The sequence below is a fragment of the Thunnus thynnus genome, chromosome 1 (assembly GCF_963924715.1).
Source record: "Thunnus thynnus chromosome 1, fThuThy2.1, whole genome shotgun sequence".
Classification (NCBI taxonomy): Eukaryota; Metazoa; Chordata; class Actinopteri; order Scombriformes; family Scombridae; genus Thunnus; species Thunnus thynnus.
The window spans coordinates 8695456-8720477 of record NC_089517.1 but is presented as its reverse complement, the minus strand read 5'-3'; the positions used below and the strand labels follow the sequence as shown (position 1 = coordinate 8720477).

Genomic DNA, 25022 nt, shown 5'->3' with positions numbered 1-25022 from the left:
CCCTTGTGATTCCTGTAATGAGAGAAGAAGGTGAGGAAGGAGAAAGGAGGATGGGGGGGTGTCCACTGATATAGGTAGACACAGAAAGTTGGGTGGGAGTTATGTGTGGTCTTTGTTGCTGATCCTAATTTATAACTCATTTATAATTTATGACCTTAGTGGTGTTTCATGCAGCAAGATTACCAGTTACAGCAAGACAGGCTTACTTCAATAAATCAGGCTTATTTTCAGGAAATGTTTGAAGTTATTTTAAAGGTGGTTTACATAATTAAGCCAGATGTAAGTTACCATGGAAACTTCTCCCTCCAGACTACCCTGGTCCCGGTCAGGCTAGTTTTCAGGCTTACTGAGAATCCACATCAAAAGTGAGATGCATGTAAGCACTATTGAAGTGTTCTATCCGTTCAATCCACACTGACTCCAACCTCCATACGGCCGTCACTGTCCACAGGACCAGCTGTCCTGTCAGCAGCACGTAATGTAGCCCCTGGAGCTGTCTTCACCAGGCAAGCTGACAGCAGAAATTAACAGAACAAAACTTCATACAAAGTTCAGTAAACAGAAGAAACCTGAATGAAATCAATATTTGGTGTGAGCACGCTCTGCCTTTAAAACAGCAGCAGTTCTCTTCGGTACACCTGCACACAATTTTTCAAGGTACTTGGCAGGTGGGTTGTTGCAAGCATCTTGGAGAACTTGCCACAGTTCTTCTATAGATTTAGGCGTCTCAACTGCTTCTGTCCCTTAATTAAATCCCATTATCTTTTGTAGGGGCGTAAAAAAATGTGGGGGGTCCTGGAGTGTCTCCGAGTCATCGGAGATTGATACATTTGATAAAATGGAAGTGTATCTGTTCTGAGAGATACACAAGTGACGAAGGTCAAAAAGGCTTTTTTGGCCTTTAGTTTCATTTCAGGGTTAATGAGAGTTACAATTAATATTCTAAACTGAAACACTGTGCCTTCTCTTTGAGATACATATCAAAGTTGACTCACAGACATGTCATCTTTATCACATTAGGCTCATTCATTTTTTTTAATAATAAGCCCAGCAAATTTTGAAACTTTCCATTAGAGCACTTTTACTACCTTTTTTTTTACTACTAACTGCATGATGCCTGCAGTTTCTTCTTGATCATGGAAACAACAGTTAACTCAAGCTCCACTTACTTTCTAGTTCAGGAGCTTCTGACCATATCACATGGCTTTCTGTTTCCAAGGTCAATAATGAACTGTCAAGCTCACCCTTTTAAACAAATGTCGACAGTTTGATGATGACAACTAAGAAAACTCCATTTGTGGATGAAGATCATGTTATACAGTCTAAAGCTCTGGATCAAGTGAGTAAGTGGACATTGAGACGAGATTAGTTTGTCAACTGCTGTTTCCAAGGTCAGAGGGAACCGTCAAGCTTAACTAAAAACACAACAGCTTCCCTTCTGATTATTAATGCGTTGCTTCTTTTGATAGACCTTTTTTTCAACCTTGAAGTAGAAATCCTCAGTTAATAAATAAATAAATACAAAATTTTACATTTTAGATTCCAAGAGCAGAATTTAACATATTATTAATCCAATTTTCATTTTACAAGATGTGCTAGTTTATAATCACTGATGTTCTAATCTTTGGCTCTGATGAGGAAAAACTCTTCCAATAATTCCGAGCTGAAAGTGTCTCCCACAGAACAAAATGGCAAACATCTTCATCTGAATCCCCCAGTTGGCTCTCCCCATCATTCACTGCAAAAGGATCATGTCACCATTCAAAATCTATGAAAGGCTATTGATTCACTTTCAGACAGCTTCATTTCCAAATGCTTGTCAATGATTAAGAGTCGTGTGGAGGTAATTGCATTCTCATTCACACCAGTTCATTAATTTCCACATGTTGGTGTAATTGTGTGCTGTAATTGATTTTTTTTTATCCATTTGTCCTCAAGGAGCACTGGAGGAAACTTGCATGGAATCGAAATAGAGCAGCCTTAATTGAGAAGCTTTGATTGTATGAGCTTCATGTTTAGCATTGGACACATGCTGCGGTGCCTTATTTTAGTGATTGTCTTGTAAATTAGAAAAATAATTAGGAGAATAAAAACAAGACGAAAATTAGAAAGTAATCAAGATATGGTAACAAAATCTGCCTGGCGGCTCCACTAAAGCCCACAAATTAACACATTATATTTTGCTTAAATTGCCTAATCCATACAAAAATTGTAGTGTGTAGTTTCACGGGGGGAAGCCAAGAAATAATCTCAGTCATAAAACCACAATGGGCCATTTTCACATTTTTTTCTGTGAGGATTACTCAAACAACATGTCACATGTTCATTTAGTGAGCGCCACAGGTGCTACTAGGTGGATTTTGTTATCTTTGGAGAGAGCCAGGCAAGCTGTTTCCCTGTTTTCAGTCTTTGGACTAAGCTATGCTAACTGGCTGCTGCCAGTAGCTTCATATTTGAACTGAGAGTGGTATAAATCATCATATCTAACTCTCTTCCCCACCAAAATTTCAAATTATTCTCTTAAGTAAACACATTGAAATGAACAAAATACAGATAAATATCCTGAAACTGTTTGTCAGGATACACAATTATTACATAATTACATAATACTTTTTCCATCTATCAGGTCCATGTAGTGAATTAAAGAATGAATCAATGATGTGGTGCAAATTAAACAGTGACAAATGGTGTATCTGCTGAGTGAGAGTCAATAATCCTTAATGAATTGCTGCAACACAATCAAGTTTGTAAAACAAGCCACACTTTACCAAAAAGAGAACAGGTGCGCAACAGTTACATTTATAATTCTAAAAACGGTGTCTGTTTTAAAGCCCACTTTGCCCAAGTCTGACCAGCTGTTCAGGTGTTGTTGCCCTAAATAACCTGCAACAACATCTGATGTTTGGTCCCCCCCCCCCCCCCACCTGTCCTCCTCCAACCTGTCCTTCTCCATCTTTTGTCTGTTCTCCTCCCTGCACTTTTCTGACAGGAAATCGTCCTTGTGGTGTTCTTTGGTGTGGAATATTTTGTCCGCCTCTGGTCAGCAGGTTGCCGCAGTAAATATGTTGGCATCTTGGGCCGACTACGCTTTGCCAGGAAGCCAATATCCATTATAGGTGGGAACTCCACACAAACACACACACACTCTTCTATACAAATGAACACAAACAGACATATCACTCTACTCCCACACACACAATATTTAAACAATATCTGTAATATCCTGAGCTTCCTCCCAAAATGACATATGACGAAATTCTGCATGAAATTAAAACTGTCACTGCAATTTTCTCCCTCTATCTTCAGCTTTGTATTCTTAAAATTGCAACCTCCAGGTGTTTTTTAAATATTCCACAATGAATATTAGTGTTCACATTATTTGTAACCTCTCTACCCTCAATTGATTTATAGAATCATTTTGTAATGAAAACCAGTGCTCATTTGTTAATGGAGCACTCTCCCTCTGCTTTCTAATATCTGCACTTTCCTCTTTAACTTTTCAAACCAGATAAGGAGGACAACATTTGCTCTTGTTGTACATCATCTGCATATTTATACCATATTTATAATTAACGGCTCTCAATCTCTGTCAATACAGACCTGATTGTAGTCATTGCCTCAATAGTTGTGCTGTCAGTGGGATCCAAAGGCCAGGTGTTTGCCACCTCTGCTGTAAGGTAAGAAAGTATATATTGAGGCATGCACTTTATGGCCAAACCACACATTGTGTACTTTGGACTGGGGCTGTTTTTCACAGTTTCAATTCAGGGAAATCTTAATGATAAAGCATAGAATGAAAATGCCCCTTGTGCTCAAAGCCATAAAGAAATTGTTTTCTGAGTTTGGTGAGGAAGAACTTGACTGGCCTGCACAGAGCCCTGATTTTTGGAATGATCTAGAGCTCCGATTGAGAGCCAGGCCTTATCACTCAAAATCAATGGCCAACCCCACTAATGCTCTTGTTGCTGAATTAGAGCAAATCTCTGTAGCCAAGCTCCAAAATCTTGTGGAAAGCCTGAAACCAGAAGAGTGGAGCCTGTTATAGCATCAGATTAATGCCCAGGGTTTTAGAATGGGATGTTCAACAGTCACGTGCAGTATGGATGCAATGTTTGGGTGTCCACATACATTTGTCCTTGCAGTGTGTATGTGTATACATACATAACCACTTGCATTTGGTGTACATGTAATGTCAGCATTAAAACACCGTATTATTTTCCAGAGGGATTCGCTTCCTGCAGATCCTGCGTATGCTCCACGTGGACCGTCAAGGAGGCACTTGGCGTCTCCTGGGCTCTGTTGTCTTCATCCATCGGCAGGTACACAATCAGAGCTTTTAAAAGCACATCACATTCCAGCTCCAAAACCATGAAGCCTTCTGATTATTATAAGTAAGCAGGATGCTTTCTGTCGGGGGATTTATAGCCGCTCCACATCATGTATTATTTTTTTCATTACTATGCACGTAGAGAGAGTCTCCACGAGGGAATACACATAACAGAAAAAAGGATATTCAGCAGAGCCAGAAGAAAAGAGCTGATGTGCAGTAGGTTAGGGTAATAGGCTCTTTTGCCAGAGAGGGCTGCAGTTTCCTCCAGGGTATCATTCAGCTGAGAGACAGGGGTGGTTGTGATTATCCCCAGTGGGAACGGTAGTTGTCTTCAATGTCTGTGTAAAAAGAGAGTTGATGAAGGTGAACAGAGCAATAGGGATGTTTCTCATCCAGTGCCGCCCGCTGTGCTTTCTTGTATTGGCCTTGGCTGATGACCACATTGCTCCTGGCTGAGGCTGGTCATCAACAGCCATTGACCTCAGCTGTAAGGAAAGAGAGTGTCGAGCAGTGAGATATTGGGACCCTTTGCCAAACTGATCCCTGCCAGCTAGAGCTTCTCTCCGGAGTGTATAAAATCACTCCAACAGCTGTGGAGGGCACTCTGTATTAAGGGAAAGAGTGTAGAATATCCAATAAACACTGAGACGCACCTGCCACTCTCAACCATAATTATGGCTACGTTCACATCACAGGTCTTAATGGCCAATTCCAAAGTTTTAGTCAGATCCGATCTTTTTGTGTTGATGGTTCACATCCATGTTTGTAAGTGACATGTATCCGGCTCCAGTGTGAACACCGTTGAAGTCATAAAATGCCGTGCATGCGCAGATTTAACTGAAATGTGAGCTGTATGTATGAAAGAATGACAACAATAATGTCATTTGTGCAGTCAAATCATAAACATGGATGAAACGGCTGTGCTAGCATACATTTCCAGGATTATCTGTTGTGCAGCTTGGCAGACGATACAGATGATGAGGATGAGAATGAGAATGAGAAGGCATTTATTTTTACCTGTGCCAACAATGAATGATGATAACAGGTAATACGCGCAAGCGAAGTGAGACGTTAAAAAAAAAAAAAAAAAAAAAAAAAAAAAACACATGAATTCCTATCTGACCATTCTGACAGCATTGCATATGAATGAAGACCACATATGGAAGTGTTCCAGATCTAATATGAAAAAAATCAGATTTGGTTTGTTCAAACTTCTGTTAAAAAATTCACATCGGTGTCACTTGAAAGCAAAAAAATTGGATATCGGTAAGCCATATCTTAAAGAGGTAAATGTTTTTTGCAATTTCCTGTTATTTATATGCTGTTAAGATGTCAGAAGACTATGTTAAACATAGTGAAGGTCCAAAACATGAGGTGAATGTAAAAATTCTCCCTGCAAATCAAAAGCCCAGGCTCTAACCTGCTCTGAATGCTTGGTGTCACCTCTACTTTCTCCTTGTAATGACGTTAGATTGTTCGTGTATACCCACAAACAGTCGTCCACTGGTTGTTAAGGTTGTTCCGGGGGCTGTTGACGTTGTCCACTTGCATAATTAGGATCAGATTTGGGCTTGAACGTATACATATGTATTTGAGAAGTTTTCATTTCGAGTAAAGAACGAGAAAAAGGAGTGATATCCTACTACTAATGTTCATTTAGGTAGCTTCCAGAGCTGCCCAATCATAACAGAGTGGGCTCATCAGGAGGGGGGCCTTAAAGAAGCAGGAGCTAAAACAGCCCATTTCAGACAGAGGCTGAACTGTGGGGCTGCATAACGGGCCAGTATAAGATACATAAGGAGTAAATCATGCAAAGATATTCCAGTAGAGCCCCAGAATGCAAATATAGACCTTGAAATATGCATGATTAGTCCCCCTTTAAATGCAAACATACATGGACATAAACATGTCCATGTATGTTTGTATGTATGTATGTTTCTCGTCTGGTGTAGTGGAGAATAACAAGATTTGCTGTTGGTGGGTTTTGTTGTCCACTTCCACTCCACTCTAGCTGGTTTGGGAAAGGCAGACAGGTGGGAGATTGGGAAGAGTGAGCGTATAGGGATTGGAATGAGATTAGGCCTGGTTATACTAAGTCTGATTGGACTTTGAAGGCATCAGAGGTCTGTGAGTCATCAACTTCTCCATTAGAACTGGGCTCTTCTTGTTTGTTTTCTGTACTGTCGACTTCTTATTGTGGCTAGAGAGTTATTATATGTTCTGTTTAGGCCCCACACAGCCCCAACAGCCCTAAGGAAAAATACAGTGTGGACTCATACAACAGCCTGTACAGCAGAGGCCACACTGCTTTCAGCCATCTGGATACTGGTGTGTTGTATCCTCAGTATTTGTTACTTTGTGATTTTCTAGCTGAGACGGTGAAGTCAACACAAGACTGTAACATGGACTTGTGCAACTGTAGCCCTTCTGTGTTAACAGCTGGAGTCCTTAAAGTGAGTTTCATTTACTCCAATTACTGTCCAGTCTTTGTGTTACAACAGCATTTAAATACACACTGAGTAGCATACTAGTGCTTGTGGCTTGTAAACACAATTTGCACAGTTGCTCCTGGCTGGCTCAGTGGCAGATGGAAAGTATTGACTCTTGAACGTGGTTGCCATGTCACAGCAGCAGCACCAGATCTACTAAACTTCTGGTATTGACTCAAGGCAGCTGTACCTAAATGCATTAAAAGCTGTTATTTTCAAGAATCATGAACTTATAAGTTGTAAGCTATGATGTTAGTTGAAGGTTTTACAGGTTCTCACATCCACTAACACCGTTTGATGCCAAGAAACATTAAGAAAAATTTGTTTAGCCGTATGAAGAAATGCAGAGCACCAATGGACCATAAGTACTATTTGAGTAGAGTAATGTAAAGGATAGTTTTACACTGTTTCAAGGGAGGCAAACAGCCTTTTCCTGGATCATTTTTGCAATAATCTGCTGCTGCTTCTCTGTGACACTTAGAAAAATCTGGGAGTGACCGAATAAGAATTCCACTCATCAGGAATTCAGTCCAATTTAGTGCAGTGAGTGCTCCCGCACTTTGAGTGGTTAAACACAGTTTAAATCACGTAGTAGGTGAGTGCAAAGAGAACATTCACTTAAAGAGCTCTTTCACAAAGCAGTAGTCCAATTACAGTCAGACAGGATAAGAGCCAAGCCCAATTAGACCTCCTGATTAAATCACAGACAGCTCCTTACTGAATCTGCAACAAGATGCCTCATAGTTATTTTAAACACAGCAGGAGGGATCAACTGCCTGGGATTTAGATTGATTTATGGTGATTTACTGGCCATCTGAATTCAAGCATTTAACACACCACCAGTGATTTTATTAAAATTACACTTCATTTAAACTCTGCTGCATTTATGGCTGCAAAGAGCATAATGATATAGATTTTTTCTGTTACGAAGAAATAATGTATAAATAATGAGAAGATACTTGAGAACAGACTGATCGATTAGTTCCTAGATGTGTCTGAATCTTCATTATATACCCTTTTTGGCAACACTATATTTTAAAGTTCTATTTAGCATTTATAATCAGATATAAGAACATGTTTAATTGTTTATTAATGTACAATATTTATCATCAATCATAACTTCTCCTTTGAAGACATATTTTATATTATGTTAAGTGTGTTTTCCTATGCTATCATTCATATCTGTTTATACACCAGCCTCCAATTATTGGTGTCTACAAGACTTACAGCTGTTGACAGATACATTAATAAATACTTATATCTGCTTACAACTTTAAGATAGTGTGTTGTAAACCATTCATTAAATGTTTATATATATGCTAAATGGGGAGACTTAAAGTAAATTGTTACCCATTTTCTTAATTTAAGGTGAAAACCGATAACTAATAATTACTTTCTTATTAAGTGGATAACCATAATGAGTCATACTGCATCATTACTTCATGATTACCTTATGACTGCAGGCCATGTTTGCCCCCTAAAGTTAAAGAATAAGGTTGCTTTTCTTATAGTCAACAAATCCCATGAAAAGATCGAAACTAGCAACGAATGAATCCTATGAACAATGGACTGTGTGTCCATAGCCTGATATATTGTATTCATTAGTGCCATAGAGCTCCTTTGTTGTCCAAAAACTATTAAAACCACATCAGTGAGCCACACTGTTTTCACTGGGTTCCTTTGCTATAATGATCATCGATCAATGAGTCAATTTCACATACACTGTCCTGCTGCCATCACTATCACACTAAATGCATGTTACATGTAATCTGTGGCTGAAAATAGTCCCCAACAAAGTACCAATTACTGTTGTTTGAGTAAAGCTTGCTAAACAGTGCCCTGCTCTTCTAAATTAGAGCTTTTCTTTCTTCTTTTAAAAAAAAAAAAAATGTATATATATATATTTATATATATATATATATATATAGATTTACATCTTCAGTAAGAACTAGTGGTCTTAGGGCTGAGTGCCACAGACAGGGTAGGGACGTTGGAAAGTATGGAGAAAAAGACTAGAGCATTGTTAGTTTTGGTCTTTTTGTGGGATTTGTTGATAGTAAAGTGATGGTATTACAGAATAATTTCAGCCTTATCCTTAAAGTACATCATCCTACCAAACTAACAAATACATACTGAGCTTAAAATGAGTGTGAAGCCACACATCCGTTCACAAATGACACAAGCCAGAACGGATAGCAGAATTCTAAAAAAAGATTTCAATCATCATATTCACAGCACATTTGCATGAATATTCACATCCATATGTCATATTATTAGCAAAACACAGCCACAATACATCAAGCCTGCTCACTGGTGAACTGGTGTAATTGATATTTTGTGGCAATCAGGAGGCATTTAATACATGAGTAAATAGTCAGTATAAATATTTACAGATATCTAGGCATCAGTTATATAATCGTATGATGTTTTTTGAAATGATCCATGTGTTGTTGTTTGAGTTGTGTCATGCGTTTGTGCATGTGTATTTCAGGAGCTGATCACTACCTTGTACATTGGCTTTTTGAGCCTGATCTTCTCCTCGTACTTTGTCTACCTGGCAGAGAAAGATGCAGTCGACAGCAGCGGCTCCACAGAGTTTGGAAACTACGCTGATGCTCTGTGGTGGGGAGTGGTAAGAATATGTGTGTGTGTGTGTGTGTGTGAGAGAGAGAGAGAGAGAGAGAGAGAGAGAGAGAGTGTGGGTGTGTGTTTTCCTTTAAGAGTGAGTCTCTTAAGGGCTCAGTCAGTCAAAAGTGCTTTTCATTTCAGCCAATTTTCTATTATTTCATTCATATATTTATATATTATAAATTATTAAATTGATGTTAAATTCACACGTTATTTGCTAACTTTTTGGGTTTTTCCTTTATTTATTGCAAGATATGTGATTAGCACAAATTGAGTGCAGGATAAGTGATTAACATGAAAAAACACGTATGACACGGGGCAGTACAAACGGGAGAAGCAAAGAAGACCAGACACTAGCCCCAGGAAAACAATAACATGAAAAAAAAGTAAATAATAAATTGGCTTAATACAAAATGCACATGGTGTGTGTGTGTGTGTGTGTGTGTGTGTGTGTAAGGATATAGAGGGAAGAGAGCAGAAGGGAGGAAAGAGAAGGAAGAGAGAAAGAAAATAACAAAGGAAAGCTGGGTGGTGGTGGTGGTGGTGGGGGGGGGGGTCTCTGGTTAGGCGCCAAGGTGAAACCAGGATGATTCAGGACAGAGTTTTTTTTTTTTCCCTCTCGCCCTCTCCACTCCTATCCAACCACTTCTTTTTATAGTTTGTTTGCTTGTCTGTCTGTTGCTCTCCTCCTCCCCCCTCCTAGCTCTCATTGCTCTCTCCTGCTTTAGGTTGCTCCCAGACCTGTAGGAGGGTGCTGGCCTATTGCAGGTCAGATACCCTCTAGAACAGCCCCCAACGCTACAGGAGGGGTCCGTTCATTTGGGTCTGAGGAGCATCTTCTTTCTACTTGAAGGGGGATATAAGGGGGAATAGGCCCTCAGACACCAGGCCGTCCAAACCAGTCAGGACCCCCGAGCCCCTGAGCTCCCGAGTTATTTGCTACTTTAGTTTCTGACATCAGTTGTATTTGGTGTTTACACAAAGGGAACCTTGTTTATATTACCTGCTAAACATCAGCATATTAGTACTGTTGTACTAATATGCTGTAAATATGCTGTACTGTAACATTGTAAGCGTGTTAGCATGCTGATGCTGATGCTAACATTTACCTCAACATGCGACTTAGACTCAGGCTACTCAGTTGTGTCAACTGGTTGTTTAACTTAACCTGTTGAGTCAATTTTATTTGTATAGCCAAATATCACAAATCACACGTTTGCCTCAGGGTTCTTTAACCTGAATCGACTCTAATGTCACAGTTGTGATCAGACTCCATAGATCAATTGTTAAGTTTAAGTATATTTGTGACATTAACATGAACACTAATTGTATTTTGCTCCAATGAAAGTTTCAAGGTCTTGTCTTCTAAATATTGTTTTAGTAGCTTTCCCATATTGCAGAAGATATCTTTTACTTCTGTTGTTACAGTAGGAGTTCTGTTACAACCCTTGGGCACATCCAGTGGGCTGCTAATGCAAGAAGCAAAACAAGTAGTGTAGAGAATATGGGATGAAGTTTTATTTTCAGACAATAAGTCACCACCCACTCTTCTTGCTTCTTGGGAACTTCAGGGACTGATATTAAAAAACAAACACACAGAGAAGAGTCAAAACAACTTCTCTTGGAGGCTTGTTTACTCTATTTACGCACTACATGCTACACGAGATTTGTATCAGTCTCTCACACTTACATCATGTATCAGGTATTCTCAGTGCATAAAAATGTGTGTCACACAGGTGGAAAGGTTAAAGTTCTGGTTGGAGGTGAAGAAAAACATGGGCTACAACAGAAAAAAAGATGATTGATTACAATAAACCAGAGCTGTTTTTTGTCTTTTTAAGTCAGTCATGCCAACAGTTACATGAAAGGATGCAGCATTTGAACAATTTCCTTCTAAAGCTGAGCAAAAAGTGTCTTTATATACCTAAAATGATGTCTGTTGGTCTATTGCTATCTTATTTATTTTTATTTATCTGTGATTTCACCTCAAATTAAGTCTTGTCAAGTCTTTAAGAGGCCAAATCTCACACAAGTCAGATCTCACGTCCTATTTTTTGTGACTTAAGTACATCTCAAGAAAGTCTCAGTTCTGCAGCTCTGCAGCTAATTCATTTAAAATGTTAAGGATCATGATGCTGTTCTCTTAGTTTTCTTTTTTATTCTCCCAAATATAGTTTTTACAGAATCAAACAAAAAAAAAATCTGAAATGTATTGAGCTAAATTTATTGCATATTATAGAGCTACTGCTATAGTTCAAAATGATCTGAATCATATCTGAACCCTTTATCCCGATTCTTTGATCTCAACATTGAACATGTCCACATGTGAACTAATCTAGTGACAGTAGTAATGCGCTCCAGAACAACCCACAGGACCATAATGTGCTGTTTTCCAAAACCCTTACAAATGCTACAAAACATTAAAAAAAAGTTATGTTTATGAAGTGACAATGCTGTGGTTAAGGTCTGTTTAGGTTTAGGCACAAAAACCACTTGGTTAGGGGAAAATCATGGTTTGGGTTAAAATGATCACTTGAAACATGGTTTATACTTTAAGTTACGCAAACTTTGTTGTTATAGCAACAGTAAACCCACAATGTTACAGTTTTTAAAGAAATGTCCTGACTCGCGGTTGGAAACATGACACTTGCGGTAGCAAAGTCCACTTTTTGCCATCTAACTATCTAGCCATCCACCCAACCTGCCTCCTCCTAATAAGGGAAAATCATCTTATCAAGTCAACTTACATTGACTGCGTCACTTCCCGGGTCATAATTACTACAGCCGCTAGATGGCGTAAATGTAACTACAGGTTGTTTTTGCCCTTCTGAGTTTTAGACCTATACTGTCATTCTTCTTGTGAGGACAGGCTGGAACTATGCAACAATCAAAAGAGTGGTTGACAAATAAAGTCTCTTGCATGTTTTTTCTGTTTCCAAGGTAACAGTGACTACCATCGGCTATGGAGACAAAGTGCCTCAGACATGGATTGGGAAGACCATTGCATCCTGTTTCTCTGTCTTTGCCATTTCCTTCTTTGCACTGCCTGCAGTAAGTGGAGAGAGAAATTACTGAAGCGAGACATCTTTTTATAGGCTGAAGTGTCTGCCATGTGCTCTCTATGTTGTGTATTCAGTTTCTTAACATTATTAATCCCTCTCTAATGTTTCCTATTACATGCAAAGTTGGCCAATCCCTCATAAAATGATGGTTTTAAATAGGGCACTTTTTTATTTTAAATTAATTCCAACTGACCTAAAACCATAATTACTTTGGTCCTTCAACTATCTATAGCATTGCCGTACATAAAGCACCACTTTAGCACTTTATTTATTTATTTATTTGGATTCCCATTAGCTGTTACCAGCGCAACAGTTACTTTTCCTGGAGTCTTTAGAAATAATATTACATACACACTTATATATGCACAGACACAAATATGTGTATTTACATATAAAACAGTTAGTAAAATAGAGTAAAAAATGGTACAGTACTAGTTTGTAACTGCCTAGGTCCAGACATTCGCCCACTCCACCAAGTCGAGTTGACTGATAATTCTGTCTGATATCAGGCACAGTTCATAACATAGTCAGCAGCAATGCAGCATACACACTGCCCCCAAATGTCCGTAACAACCGTGTCTCCAAAAACAATACAGAATAATAAGCTTCCCTACAAACTAAATAAACATTGTGTCAGTCAGGATAGCTTTAGATCTATCTTTGACTCATCAGGAAATTCTTCAGTTGTTTTTTAAAGGTCATGTTATTCAGGGATTTTCTGACAGATGATGGTAAATCCCTGCCCTGTACAGAAGTTTCCTTCGAAACGTTAATTCTGGGTTGTGGAAGAGCGATCTTACTCATTGTCACTTGTCTATTTTTGTAATAGATCTTATTCCCTGTATAGATTATTCTTGAGAAAAGACAATTTGGCAGTTTTAGAACATGTATTCCCCAAAAAAAGGTTAAAAGACTACACAGCAGCCTCTCTTTCACCTTCAGCCTGTTGAGACTGGCATGCATCCCCTCAACCTCCTGTCTGAATGAATAGTTCAGGACCAGACGCTCTGTTCGATCCTGAACTATCCGAAGCTTCTGGAGTTCCTGTTGAGCTGCACTAAACCATATTGCTAAGCAACACTCCGCATGTGTCAAAACCAAACATTGTACAACCTGCTTTAATGTTTGGAGGTAGACATGAGTCACACCTTTTATTAGCAGATATTACTTAGACTTCAGCATATTCAGGATTTGTGTGTAAACATCATGTAACAAAGCTGGTTCTGTCATGTTTTGCCACCCTCTGCAAAGAACTGAAAGGATTACTGTTAAATAGTGTTGAGCTTTATACGTGCTTTCGTAATATTGTGTCTTCACGGCTGTAAAGACCTTGACAAGCCATAAAATACTATATATATATATTCTATACTGTACTTCAGAGTGAAGGTTATTGATGACCTGCAGCTCACAGTATTACAATGGAGCTGTCTTATCATATATTTTAAAACTTTTCTGATTAACTGATTGTTGATGCTGGGCGAGATCTGTCCCCTTGCAACATCTAAGGTCGTATAGTGGTGCACGAGCCAGAGCAGAGTCAAAAGACCTTAAAGTCCAGAGATATAGATCAACAATGGCAGATACAATTATAAAGTAACAGTATTGGGACAAAGCAGAAAACATCTTCATAGATTATTCTGATTGATTTGGTAATTGTTTAGTGTATGAAATGTCACAAATTGTTACTGGAAGTCACATCCTGCTTACTTTGAACTGGAAAGCAGTCAAATAAGAAAAGTTTTCAATTTACTGTGACATGAAATGGAGAAATGCAAGCAACCACTGCTGATACCAACAAAATTACTTCAGTCCCTCATTCAAACTGTCATTTATTAATTTTCTATTGATTAGTTTCTTGATTAATAGACAAATTTTTGTTTAATTTAGTGTTGATTTCTGTCTTTTGGATCATGCTACTGCCTGTAAGTGTATCATTAGGACTGAATTCATAATCAGTCACTCTTCTGTGATGTTGCTCACAGGGAATCTTGGGTTCAGGCTTCGCCTTGAAGGTGCAGCAGAAACAACGGCAGAAGCATTTCAACAGACAGATCCCTGCAGCTGCCTGTCTCATCCAGGTATTTGACCAAGAAATACTGAAACCAAACCACAACACAGCTGAGGGACAGAACTGTCTCAGGGCCCTGGTCTTGTTATTGAGACCATCCTTTCATGTAACCCTTCCTTTTTCTTGCAAAGCAGACATGTTGGCATGAAATCTGTCCTGTCCAACCGATATATTGCTATTTTCCTGCCCCTCCAGACATCATGGAGAAGTTTCGCAGTGGAAAACTTTGATTCCGCCACATTCAAGATGTTTTTGAGAAAGAGACCCAACATCCCTGCCTCCTCTCTGAACACCCCAAAGCCCAAGAAATCGGTTGGTAATGATTTTTATAGGTTTCACTGTAACCACTGTTCTACGTTTTCACGCTGATAGCATTTCTAAGGTGTTGAAAGTGTGTGTAATGGATAGAACAGTCCAGTGTCTGACAAGATGATAGTAATCAACATTTAATTAGTCAAGTCACTTTATTTATAGTGCAAAACAACAATTAAAAGTCCTTAACAGAGAGATGACAATTACAATCAAATAAAATCACAGACATACTTATGAGGATCAAAAGAAAATGAATAAAATGTAAAATGGAATGAATGAAATTGGGATAAAATCATTAAAACAGTCTTATTGCGCAGAGAACAAATAAAAAGCAAAAGCAGAGAGGAGTTCAGAAAGATAAATTGATGCCAGTCCGTTCAGTGCTTTAAAAATAAATAAAAGAATCTTAGAATCAATTCTGTATTCCACTGGTAACCAGTGAAAAGAGGCCAGTACAGGGGAGATATGTGGTCTTTCTTCTTGGAACCAGTGAGGAGTCTCACTGCTGTGTTTTGAACCAGCTGCAGGCAAAACAAAGCTGACTGACTAATTCCTATATACAAAGAATTGCAATAGTCACCACGGGAAGAAAAGCATATGGTCTCCAAATCCTTAACAGACAGAAATGATTTTAGTTTGGCAAGATCTGAGATGGAAGAAACTGGTGCTGAGAACGGAGTTGATTTGTTTGTGTTTGTGATAAAAGATAATGCCACATGGGAGTTTGGGGTTTGTGATTATCAGCGTATCACAATTTATTTATGATTGGAAGGATTGAAAGCCAGACTTTGATAATCAGTGACAAAGTATCTCACCACAATGTCTATGCAGCGGCTGTTCTGGAGCTTTCAACTGTATCACACAATCCTCTTCGGCTGATGGGAGTTGCCCAGTTGGCGTGAAATTTTAGAAAGTCAATTTCCCCTGAGCACTTAAAGGACTTCTCATCTTTCTTTGCTGGTTTGAAAGTTAAAAGACAAAAGTTATTATTATCAGTGGAATAAAGGTCCATGTTGGTGTGAGAATAGAAATGAAGACAGAAAAGCACAAAAACAAAAAAAGTGAAACCAAGTCAACAGCTAGTAGTAGATTTTTGATAATTCAATGTCACTGCTAGTAGGATAAAATCCATGCCCATACTAATGCAAATATTTAAAAATACTGTTTATGTGTCAGACGTGTTCTCTCCAAACTTTACAGGGCCTCATCTTAAAGTTGTGAAATATGACAAAAACAGCAAAATAGATAAATAAGGTAAAATACACCAACATAAAATAGTACTTTGATTCTTGTGCTGCTGCACTAAGACTCTCAATCGAATTGTTATACCGTGTTCATGCATCCATCTGACCACAAAAGTTGAAAACCACATTAGCAAACTGTTTCCGACATCAGGCAGCACACAGTCTGACTGGTGTGTCACTCAAGTCTGAACCCTTCTTTTCCTCAGGAACGTTTTGTTAAGCTGACATGTTTGCATTTCTTGCACAGGTAAAGATAAAGAGGAAGTTGAAGAGCATTGACAAGGACAACGGTCCAACTTCTCCCACAATTCCCACCATCACCTTCGAGTCTGTGTTCGACAATGGGAAGGAGATGAGCTCAGACGTTTACAGCACTGTGGGCACAGGTACTGAAAAAGAGACAAACTGCTACACTACAGTGCGTAAAAACTTTGTCTAAAACAGAACAACACATTTAAATATCCACTTATGCAACACAGATGTTAAACCTGTGGAGCCTTTCCATGTGGTTCCATAAAACAAATGTGTTTATCACTGTAACAGCTGATTTGAATGATCATCAGTGATAACACTAAAGATGCAAATAAGCATAGAAGAGAACTGGCTGATGCTGTATTGGTTGCAAACCACACATTTAGAGAAAATTCCATATTTAGTTGTGGGGTTGTAGCTGTAGGATGGTCACGGGACAAAGTCCAGACATTAAAAATGGAGGAGCACATTGCAGCAATAAAACATGAGATTGCATTGATGAGTATGAATTCCAGTAGTACACTGCTGAACTTACAAAACTTCACACAATGTACAGTACTGCAGGATCAATAATGAAGAGCTGAGAGAGATGGGAAGAAGCAAATCAAATCATATACTGAATCTTCTCAGTGTCAGTTGAGGTAGCCTGTGTGCTGCTCATTCTGTATACTCTTATCAAGTCAATTTAAACTTAGGCTACTTCAGTTTTTAGAAGGTAAAAATTACTACTTAAGAATATGTTTTGCTTATTCTTATTTCACTTGGATGTTTGAAAAAACATAACAGACTTGGCAGAAATGGAATATAATATATAATATATCCCACTCGCTTGGAAGGGGAGGGTGAGGGGTACTCAGTCGGTTGCAATCTGAAACCTCACTGCTAGATGCCACTGAATCTTAAACACTGGTCCTTTAAATATCAAAATCAAATTCGATCTGTCGCCTGTTTTTTTTAAAATTGAAGTAGGGAAACAAGTTGTTATTAGTTTTTTTGTGTTAGATTCAAAAATGAATCATGAAATAATGAATAATTTTTCCATTTTCCGATTTCGATTCCCAATTTGAATATAAAAAGAATAAATGAGACATGGATTATCAAAGTGGTGGGTTAGACCTTGTCCTGCAGCTGGTTCAAATGACAAGCCTGTTATCAAGAACCCTTACTGCCTTACCTGATTCTGCAGCAGGTGGTCAAGGGTTTTTGACAGCATTTCAATGTGTCATAAGAAACAATGGCTGTGCTCAAGATCATTATAATTGCGTGTTTGCACACTCTCTTCAGCAAACAGCACACAGGTTTTAATTTCAATTAAATACTGTTGCAAATCATTGCATTGTACCATGTAAAATAGAATTAGAATGAGTAACCGGAGGCACTTCAAGGCTCTGGTTCAGCTGTTCCACCCTTCACAAGAACTACACGGTCCTTCAACCTCTCTCACATGGAACTCGTTCTCTCCCGTGCATCTTAACATCCTCACGATGTGAAACTCATCCTCTCTTGCACACGTTAATGACTTATTCTTTCTCACACACCTTAACAGTCCTTCGGCATCTCTCGCATAAATTCGTTTCCTCTCGCAATCTTTGCTCAGCTACTGTCTGGTTTGGCGCCTCATTCTTGCTATAGAGCAGAGAGAGTGAACCGAAACAGTAAAGTTGCAGCTGGACAGCTAAACAATGAGCTGAAACTCGCTAAAGTCGGGAGGAGCTGCAGAGTCTCTGATCATTTTCTATAGGTTCATTACTATGAGCGACAATGTTCCATACATTGTTATTATAGGAAATATTGATTATAGCCACTTTAAAAAAAAGCCTAACAGAATATCTTTTTCTTTCTTTGTCCCTAATGCAGTAATGACTCAAAGAAACACATCTGGGTCTGCTTCCCTGTACCATACACTTTACATATTACATCTATATTTTAGTTACATAAAACATTTTTTTTTCAAAAGACAATTTGTGAAAAGATCAGGATGATTTGTGAGGACAATGAAAATATGAGTGAGTTCCTCTTAAATTTTCACTTACTTGCTGACAGAAGAGAGAAAAGACACAACTGAATAGCTTTTTGAAGATAAAAACTATGTTTCTCTTGAACGTCCCAAACCTTTATATAACTGATGTACCAAATATTAACAATGTCATCTTCAACTAGATAGCCTACCTTTCAAAAAGCTTTATAAGAATTATATGAATCATTATAATTATTACCATCAATGCTGCATAGAGGTCATTAATGAATACTCTGTTCAATGCAAGACTAGACGAACAAAATGAGACACTGGAGAGGACAGTACTTTTCAAAAGGAGATAAATATGGACACTTTTATCCATTTACTCGTGAATGCCTGTAACATGTAAACATCTAATTGGATCATACTCTTTGTTATCCTCAGTTACATAACCTTTTTCTTTTTACACCAGCCACCAACCTGAAAAGCTGGCTAAATGCGTGACTGCTGTGCTGCCACCGACATGTAACTGTGCAAATGGCTTTGCTTTGCACCCGGTTCTCAGTAGAACAGCAGGATTTAATTTGCCAGGTTGTACAGATGTATGCATATCAGTTTGCTTCATGTTCAATGAAAATCAGTGTCTTTGATTTGAAGCTAAATTGATTCTACAGGTCTTACTGCACATCGTACATCTACGGCATGCTGCTTTTAACTATGAATAATTTAACTGAATTTCCATGTTGCCATCTGGCGTGTGGATGTATTGACTGGATGCACACAGTGACGGTGGCTCAAATGCTCAGCTGCTTATAGTGTTGTCAGGTTAACATTGTTGTGGATGGATTTCTAGAAAACGCAACCTGTGTCTTTCAAATTTAATTTAATTAATTTCAATACTGATTAAATATTGTTGGTTTAATCTAGTGTGACTTCATATTGTTGAGAGGGTTTCATGTCGACTGCGAGTTATTTAAAGCTCTCCTCCAGACATGTTTTAAGACTAGAGGCCCTATTTTCCTGAAATAGGGCGCAGGCACAGTTTCAAGTCTTAAATCCTAGCACATGGCGTGTGTGTGTGACCAACACATCTTTGAAATTTTTCCTGGCCATCAGCACTGGCGCACTCTGGGCTCAGCCAGGCGCAACGTGTAGGAGAGACTGAATACATTATTAGTAGGAGGAATTCAGAATCAGCAGGTGGTGTCGGGGCGAGCTTTAGTAATGACCGATCACATGAGCTCCTCCGATCCCTTTTAAACGCAGTAACAGGTTAAACAGGGGAGAGAGGCTGAGTGAGAGCCAAACACCTGTGCGAAGCACCAAAACACAGATTCAGGACACCCCGAATATTAATATACATCAATCCAAATATGATGGCAATGCTAGAAAGAAAACAAAGTTGATGTGTTTTCAAGTGTGCTGCTCTTTATTTTATGCAAACAATTAATATAGGATAATTAATACATTTAAACTCTGTAGGTCTACTCCTAATCTGCATATTTGAAAGCCTTCATTTATAAAGTATAGCTTTAAAGTATATACAATATGCTTAAATAAACAAATACAAAATCAGGTTTGGAAATTTGCTGGATAGTGTTTGAAGAGTTATCACTGTTTCATCCAAATTTTTTAAATGATGGATGACGGTATCCATGCTGTGCCAGCTGTGCAGAAAGTGAACAGGATTTTGTTTAAACCTGTTTTAAAATGTTTTCACAAACATGTTTTATTACTTCATGGCAGATAGGATGTTGATACTCTGTTTAGGAAAGTGTGTGCACAGGACAGGACCTCTGGCTGTCAGAGGCTATTTTACACACTGATTATATGGATACAATGGGCAGAACTGACAACTGCAAATATTCTGACTGCAAGTAGCAAAGCTGAAAACTCACTGTAATAATCCATGTTACATGACAGAGAAAAATAATTTAATTCTCTAAACTCAGTTTGAACTTTTATTTGATAAAAATGTCCAGACAGATTTGATGGGGTTCAGGATGAATCCTGAGGACAGACGCGTTATTTCAGATCATTTTATCTGTATGTAACAGCTTTCCAGACTGATGTTCAGAAAATACAGAACATTAATTACCTTAGATCCTGCCCGATCCTATCGCTGTGTCAGAAGATTTAAATAATTTATGAAGTTTCCTCTGCTGTGCCTTCCCTGTTTATAATGATGCACAGCCCCTCTCTCAAATCAGAGATGGTAGATGAAACGAACGTATCATTCCAGTTTCTGTGTGATGACTACAGCTTTTTAATAAACATGGAAAAGATCCAACATTCTACAAGTTATTGTGGGAAACTCACTGATCCAGCAGAAGGTGGCCTATTTCTGAACTCCAGGTCATTAGATTACACTCATGGATATTATTGGCAATAATCTTCCTTAAAAATTGTGTTTTGATTTTCATATCAATCTGCAGTAAATGAAAAAAAATGTGCAGCAAACTGAAAGGGGCAAAATTTCATATAAATGAAAGGTGTTTTGTGATTTTGGAGACATCGTGTCCATGCACCTCCGCCAACTGAAGCCATGTGAATTGCCCTGCGTTTGCTTGTGCAATAAGAGGTGGTCTGAGCAGGTTTTATTGCAAACGCAATTTCATGCCGAAATGAGCAGCAAAATTGCACTCCGTTGCCTAATCTGCATAAACACAGCCTCAGCTGCGCCTCTACTCCCACATCGGTGCAAGCGCGTTCCTTTGGTGTTGGGAAAAGAACCAAAACAGGCAGAGATGCAAAAAAATAGATTTGCGCCTGAGGAAAATTGCATAAAGACTGTGTTTGGCCCAGTGCTGGCCTTGCGCCTGCAGGAAAATAGGGCCATAGGGCTTCAACTAACGATAATTTTCATTATTTATTAATCTGCAGATTACTTTCTTGATTCATCGATTAATTGTCTATAAGAAATAGTGAAAAATGCCTGTTATAATTTCTTAGAGCCCAAAAGGACATCTTCAAATGTCTTGTTTTGTGGGACGAACAGTCCAAAACCTAGAAAACACACAAATAAGCATGAAATCCTCACTTTTGAGAAGCTGCAACCAGCAAATTTTTTGGGCATTTTTGCTTTAAAAATGCCTGAAACGATAATTCAATTATCATTATTGTTTCAGATTAATTATTTGTCAATTGAATACTCGATTAATTGACTAATCATCGCAGCTCTATTTAAGACATAGAAAACAACAGCTTTCAATAATAATTTGTGTCTGTTGTGTGTGGTTTTTACACAAAAAAAATAATTACTAGAAGAAATTCATAAAATAATATTTTCTCCCTCACTGAAAAATCCAGAATCTGTGAATATGAGAATATTTTCCATTACAAAAGTTTTGCTACTGAACAAGATGTCTCCTACTTTACTCCTACTACTTTATTGAGAAGTGCAATCTCAGCATATGTGCATTGAAAGCTTCAAGTTTCCTCTTTATGTTCGTGTAATTTGCATATTGAACCATGATCATCTTCCAAACTAGTTGTGATGTCACAAATCATGCTTGTACGTACATGCCTGAAACTTAGATATAAGGTGAGCGCAAAGAGAATGACTGACAGAAAGATCACATCCCACCACTGAGGCGACTGTTTTAAAAGCTTTATTGCCAAAAAGGAGGCTTGACAGGGTGTATGTCACAAGTGTGTCTACATGTGTGTGTGTGGTTTCTAAAAGGGGAAATAAAAAGACAAAGTAAGAAAACCTTGTACAACACGTAAATTAAATCTTTTTTTTTTTTTTTACTTAAACTAAAACTAGCCTTACTAGCATGACCAGCAGTAACAGCCAACAAAAACAGCTATAATCATTTTAGCAATATGTATGTAAATATATTAAATGTACTAACAATTTGATGAACGCACACAACAGCCAAAACCAAAGGCAGTAACACACCTCTTTGGACTTCATTAGTTTCAATCCTTCATTCAGTCCTCCTTCATTCTCTTAGATGGAACATACCACTTTAAGAGGGGGAAGAAGGATTGGTCCAAGTGGTGCTGGCCTTTTTTTACACAGAAACACTTTCCACTTTAAACAGATGAATGTGAAAACAGTGTCAAACTCTGCAAATACACATAAACATTCTGCGCAATGAAGCTCAAATATCCAATTGAAGGAACAAGAAGCAAAACTAATTTTTGAGTGGAGGAGGTAAACATATGTTTTGTTTGTTTACCACAAAACCCCACAAGGCACCTTTAAGTAAAAGATCTGAATACTTCTTTACCCACTGTTCCTTGTCAGCTCTTAGTAGAAGTATATCTGTAGGTATCTGTATAGTATAGGTCACAGATTTGGTGATACGACAAACTCTTTTACCATTTCATGTCTTTCTGATGTATATCTCCTGGGCCTCTCTTATCCAACTTCACTGCTTATTTCCTCTCTGTTCTCTTTCCCTCTGTCGATATTCTGTGTGTCTCCCCGGTTTAGCGGGATCCCACACTCTGGGAGGATGTGGTGAGCTGCTGTTAGTGTCCACATCCTGCACACGTCCTCAGTATAATCACTGTCCTCTCTTACTGTCAGTTTTAACAGCCTCCTATTCAATCACTTTATCACTTCAATTACTCCAATAGCATGTTACTTATCAGTGCATGATCTTGTCGTGATGTGTTATGTTGGTGTTTTAAAGGGGAGATATCATGCTATTTGAGATTTCCTTTCATTTACATACTGGCAATGTTGGATGTCTATGTTAAAATGTTATGGTCAAAGTTCCAAAACTTGAGATGAACGTATGTAGAAATGCTCCCTGCAAGTCAGAAGCCCAGGCTTCATCTTGCTCTGAACACTTTGTTTACAATGTCCTCTACTTCCCAGTCAGAACGTTCACGCACGCCCACAAACAGCCATCTGTTGCTAAGGTTCTTCTATGGGTTGTTTGCAATTGATTAATTTTTTCGATAAATTAAAATACAATACACAGAATGTGCAAACAGTATTAAAAATTCATTAAGATATCGCAATAACGTCACCACACATCCTAAAAAAGATGTGTCATTATACTAACTTATCTATTAACTTAACTTATCTACTCAGAGAATGAGTTAATTTTGTTTGGGATTTTATTCCATTCCTCCCCCGCGTGTAGAGGAATGTACTTCTCCCTACTTTACTTTTTAGATTGGGTTGTTTCAGGTTAAATTCACTAGTCCTCGTATTCAGGCATATGAGAGTCCCAAACAAACTGAAAATAGTGGATAAAATATTGGACATAAACCTTGTAAAATCTTATAGACCATAATGAGTTTTAACTGTTGAACTCTACATTCAACGGGGAGCCAATTCAGATCTTTAAAATGGTTTCGGCTCATGTGGACTGAGGTTAAGGATGACCCTCATTAGTTTGTTCTGAGCTTTTTGAAGTTTATCTTTTGTTCTTTTAGTTATACTACTGTACCAGGTTATGCAGGTATAATCATAGTGGCATTGAACTAATGATGTTGCTATTATGTTCTCTTAGTTTCCTTATCTAGGAACTTGGATAATCTTGCCAGATATTTTGTTTTTAATGAACCTTCCCAATGACAGGGAGGGCCATAGACTCATCGGACATAGACTGTTCCAGTTCACATCCAAGATTAGTAATAGAGCATTTGTCCTGTATCTTTGTTCCATTACATTCAACAGAAAAACTGCAATGTCCAATTCCATATTTTGGATCAGATTCAGGCTTGAACATGTACTGGTGTGTTTGAGAAGAAAAACAAGTGAAGTTCACCTCCTGCTGTTTGTTTTATGTAGCCTTCGGTGCTTCTGGAAGTTGGCCGAGAGGCAGCTTCCCAGCTGCACAGCACCAATCAACACAGAGTGGGCTCATCAGGAGGGAGGCCTTAAAGAGACGGGAGATAAAACAGCCTGTTTCAAACAGAGGCTGAACTGAAAGGCTGCAAAAAGCCAGTATGAGATAAATAAGGAATTTTTTAAAACAGTAAATCATGCAAAGATATTCCAGTTGAGTCCCAGAATAAAAGTATAGACCTGGAAATGTGCATGATATGTCCCCTTTAAATAAGATAATATCAGCACCATATTTTTGACTAATATCACTGTTATTTTCCTTTTTGTTGCCTTAGAAAGCATAGATTTTGTTTGTGTTTCTCTGAATGTGTGTTTCAGATCGCCAGCAGTCCTGGACGTCTTTGTCCTCCCTTCAGTTCAGCTCACCATCTCCAGGTAACTCGCATGTCTTGACATGAGTGTTTTTATGCTGCTTTCTCTCTCCAGAAGCGAATAATTGCGTCACATGGGAAAGATGTCAGGCCATCTGTGGTTTAGAGAGTTCTGGGTAGGACTAAAAGGTTGAAGGTGATAATTCAGGTGGTATTTAATGACAGTTTAAGTTGGTATTTGATAAATGGTAGAAAAAAATACTAGGACCTTGTCAAAACTCACTAATATTTCAGAGGGTGAATGTGGTTAGTTATTATTGGACACAAATTAACAATCTTTATTTTCTCTCAGGAAAAAAAAAACATTCACAGTCAAAAATGTACTCAAATTTAAATCTGTTTTTAAAAAGTAAGTCATTTATATATCCATATGTTTAGTGTAGTATCACAGTGTCACAAACCCAGTACATTAACCATGATTAAAGGATCTCTGTGTATTCTGTTACTGAGAAACTGGCTTGTCATGGCTTGTCGTGTCACATCTGTCCTGGTTG

General features: G+C 38.3%; 1 protein-coding gene across 2 annotated transcripts in view; it reads left to right on the top strand.

Annotated features, from left to right (window-relative positions):
- kcnq1.1 (potassium voltage-gated channel, KQT-like subfamily, member 1.1) overlaps positions 1-25022 on the top strand; it is a 52681-nt gene that overhangs the window by 17853 nt on the left and 9806 nt on the right. The window contains exons 3-12 of one of the 2 annotated variants that reach the window (XM_067575004.1): positions 2990-3116; positions 3599-3677; positions 4223-4319; positions 9311-9451; positions 12388-12498; positions 14492-14587; positions 14773-14889; positions 16381-16519; positions 22787-22813; positions 24476-24532. In XM_067575004.1, the coding sequence (XP_067431105.1) occupies positions 2990-3116; positions 3599-3677; positions 4223-4319; positions 9311-9451; positions 12388-12498; positions 14492-14587; positions 14773-14889; positions 16381-16519; positions 22787-22813; positions 24476-24532 (991 nt within the window). The remainder of the gene's footprint in view (positions 1-2989; positions 3117-3598; positions 3678-4222; positions 4320-9310; positions 9452-12387; positions 12499-14491; positions 14588-14772; positions 14890-16380; positions 16520-22786; positions 22814-24475; positions 24533-25022) is intronic. The other variant, XM_067575089.1, reaches the window with a different exon arrangement.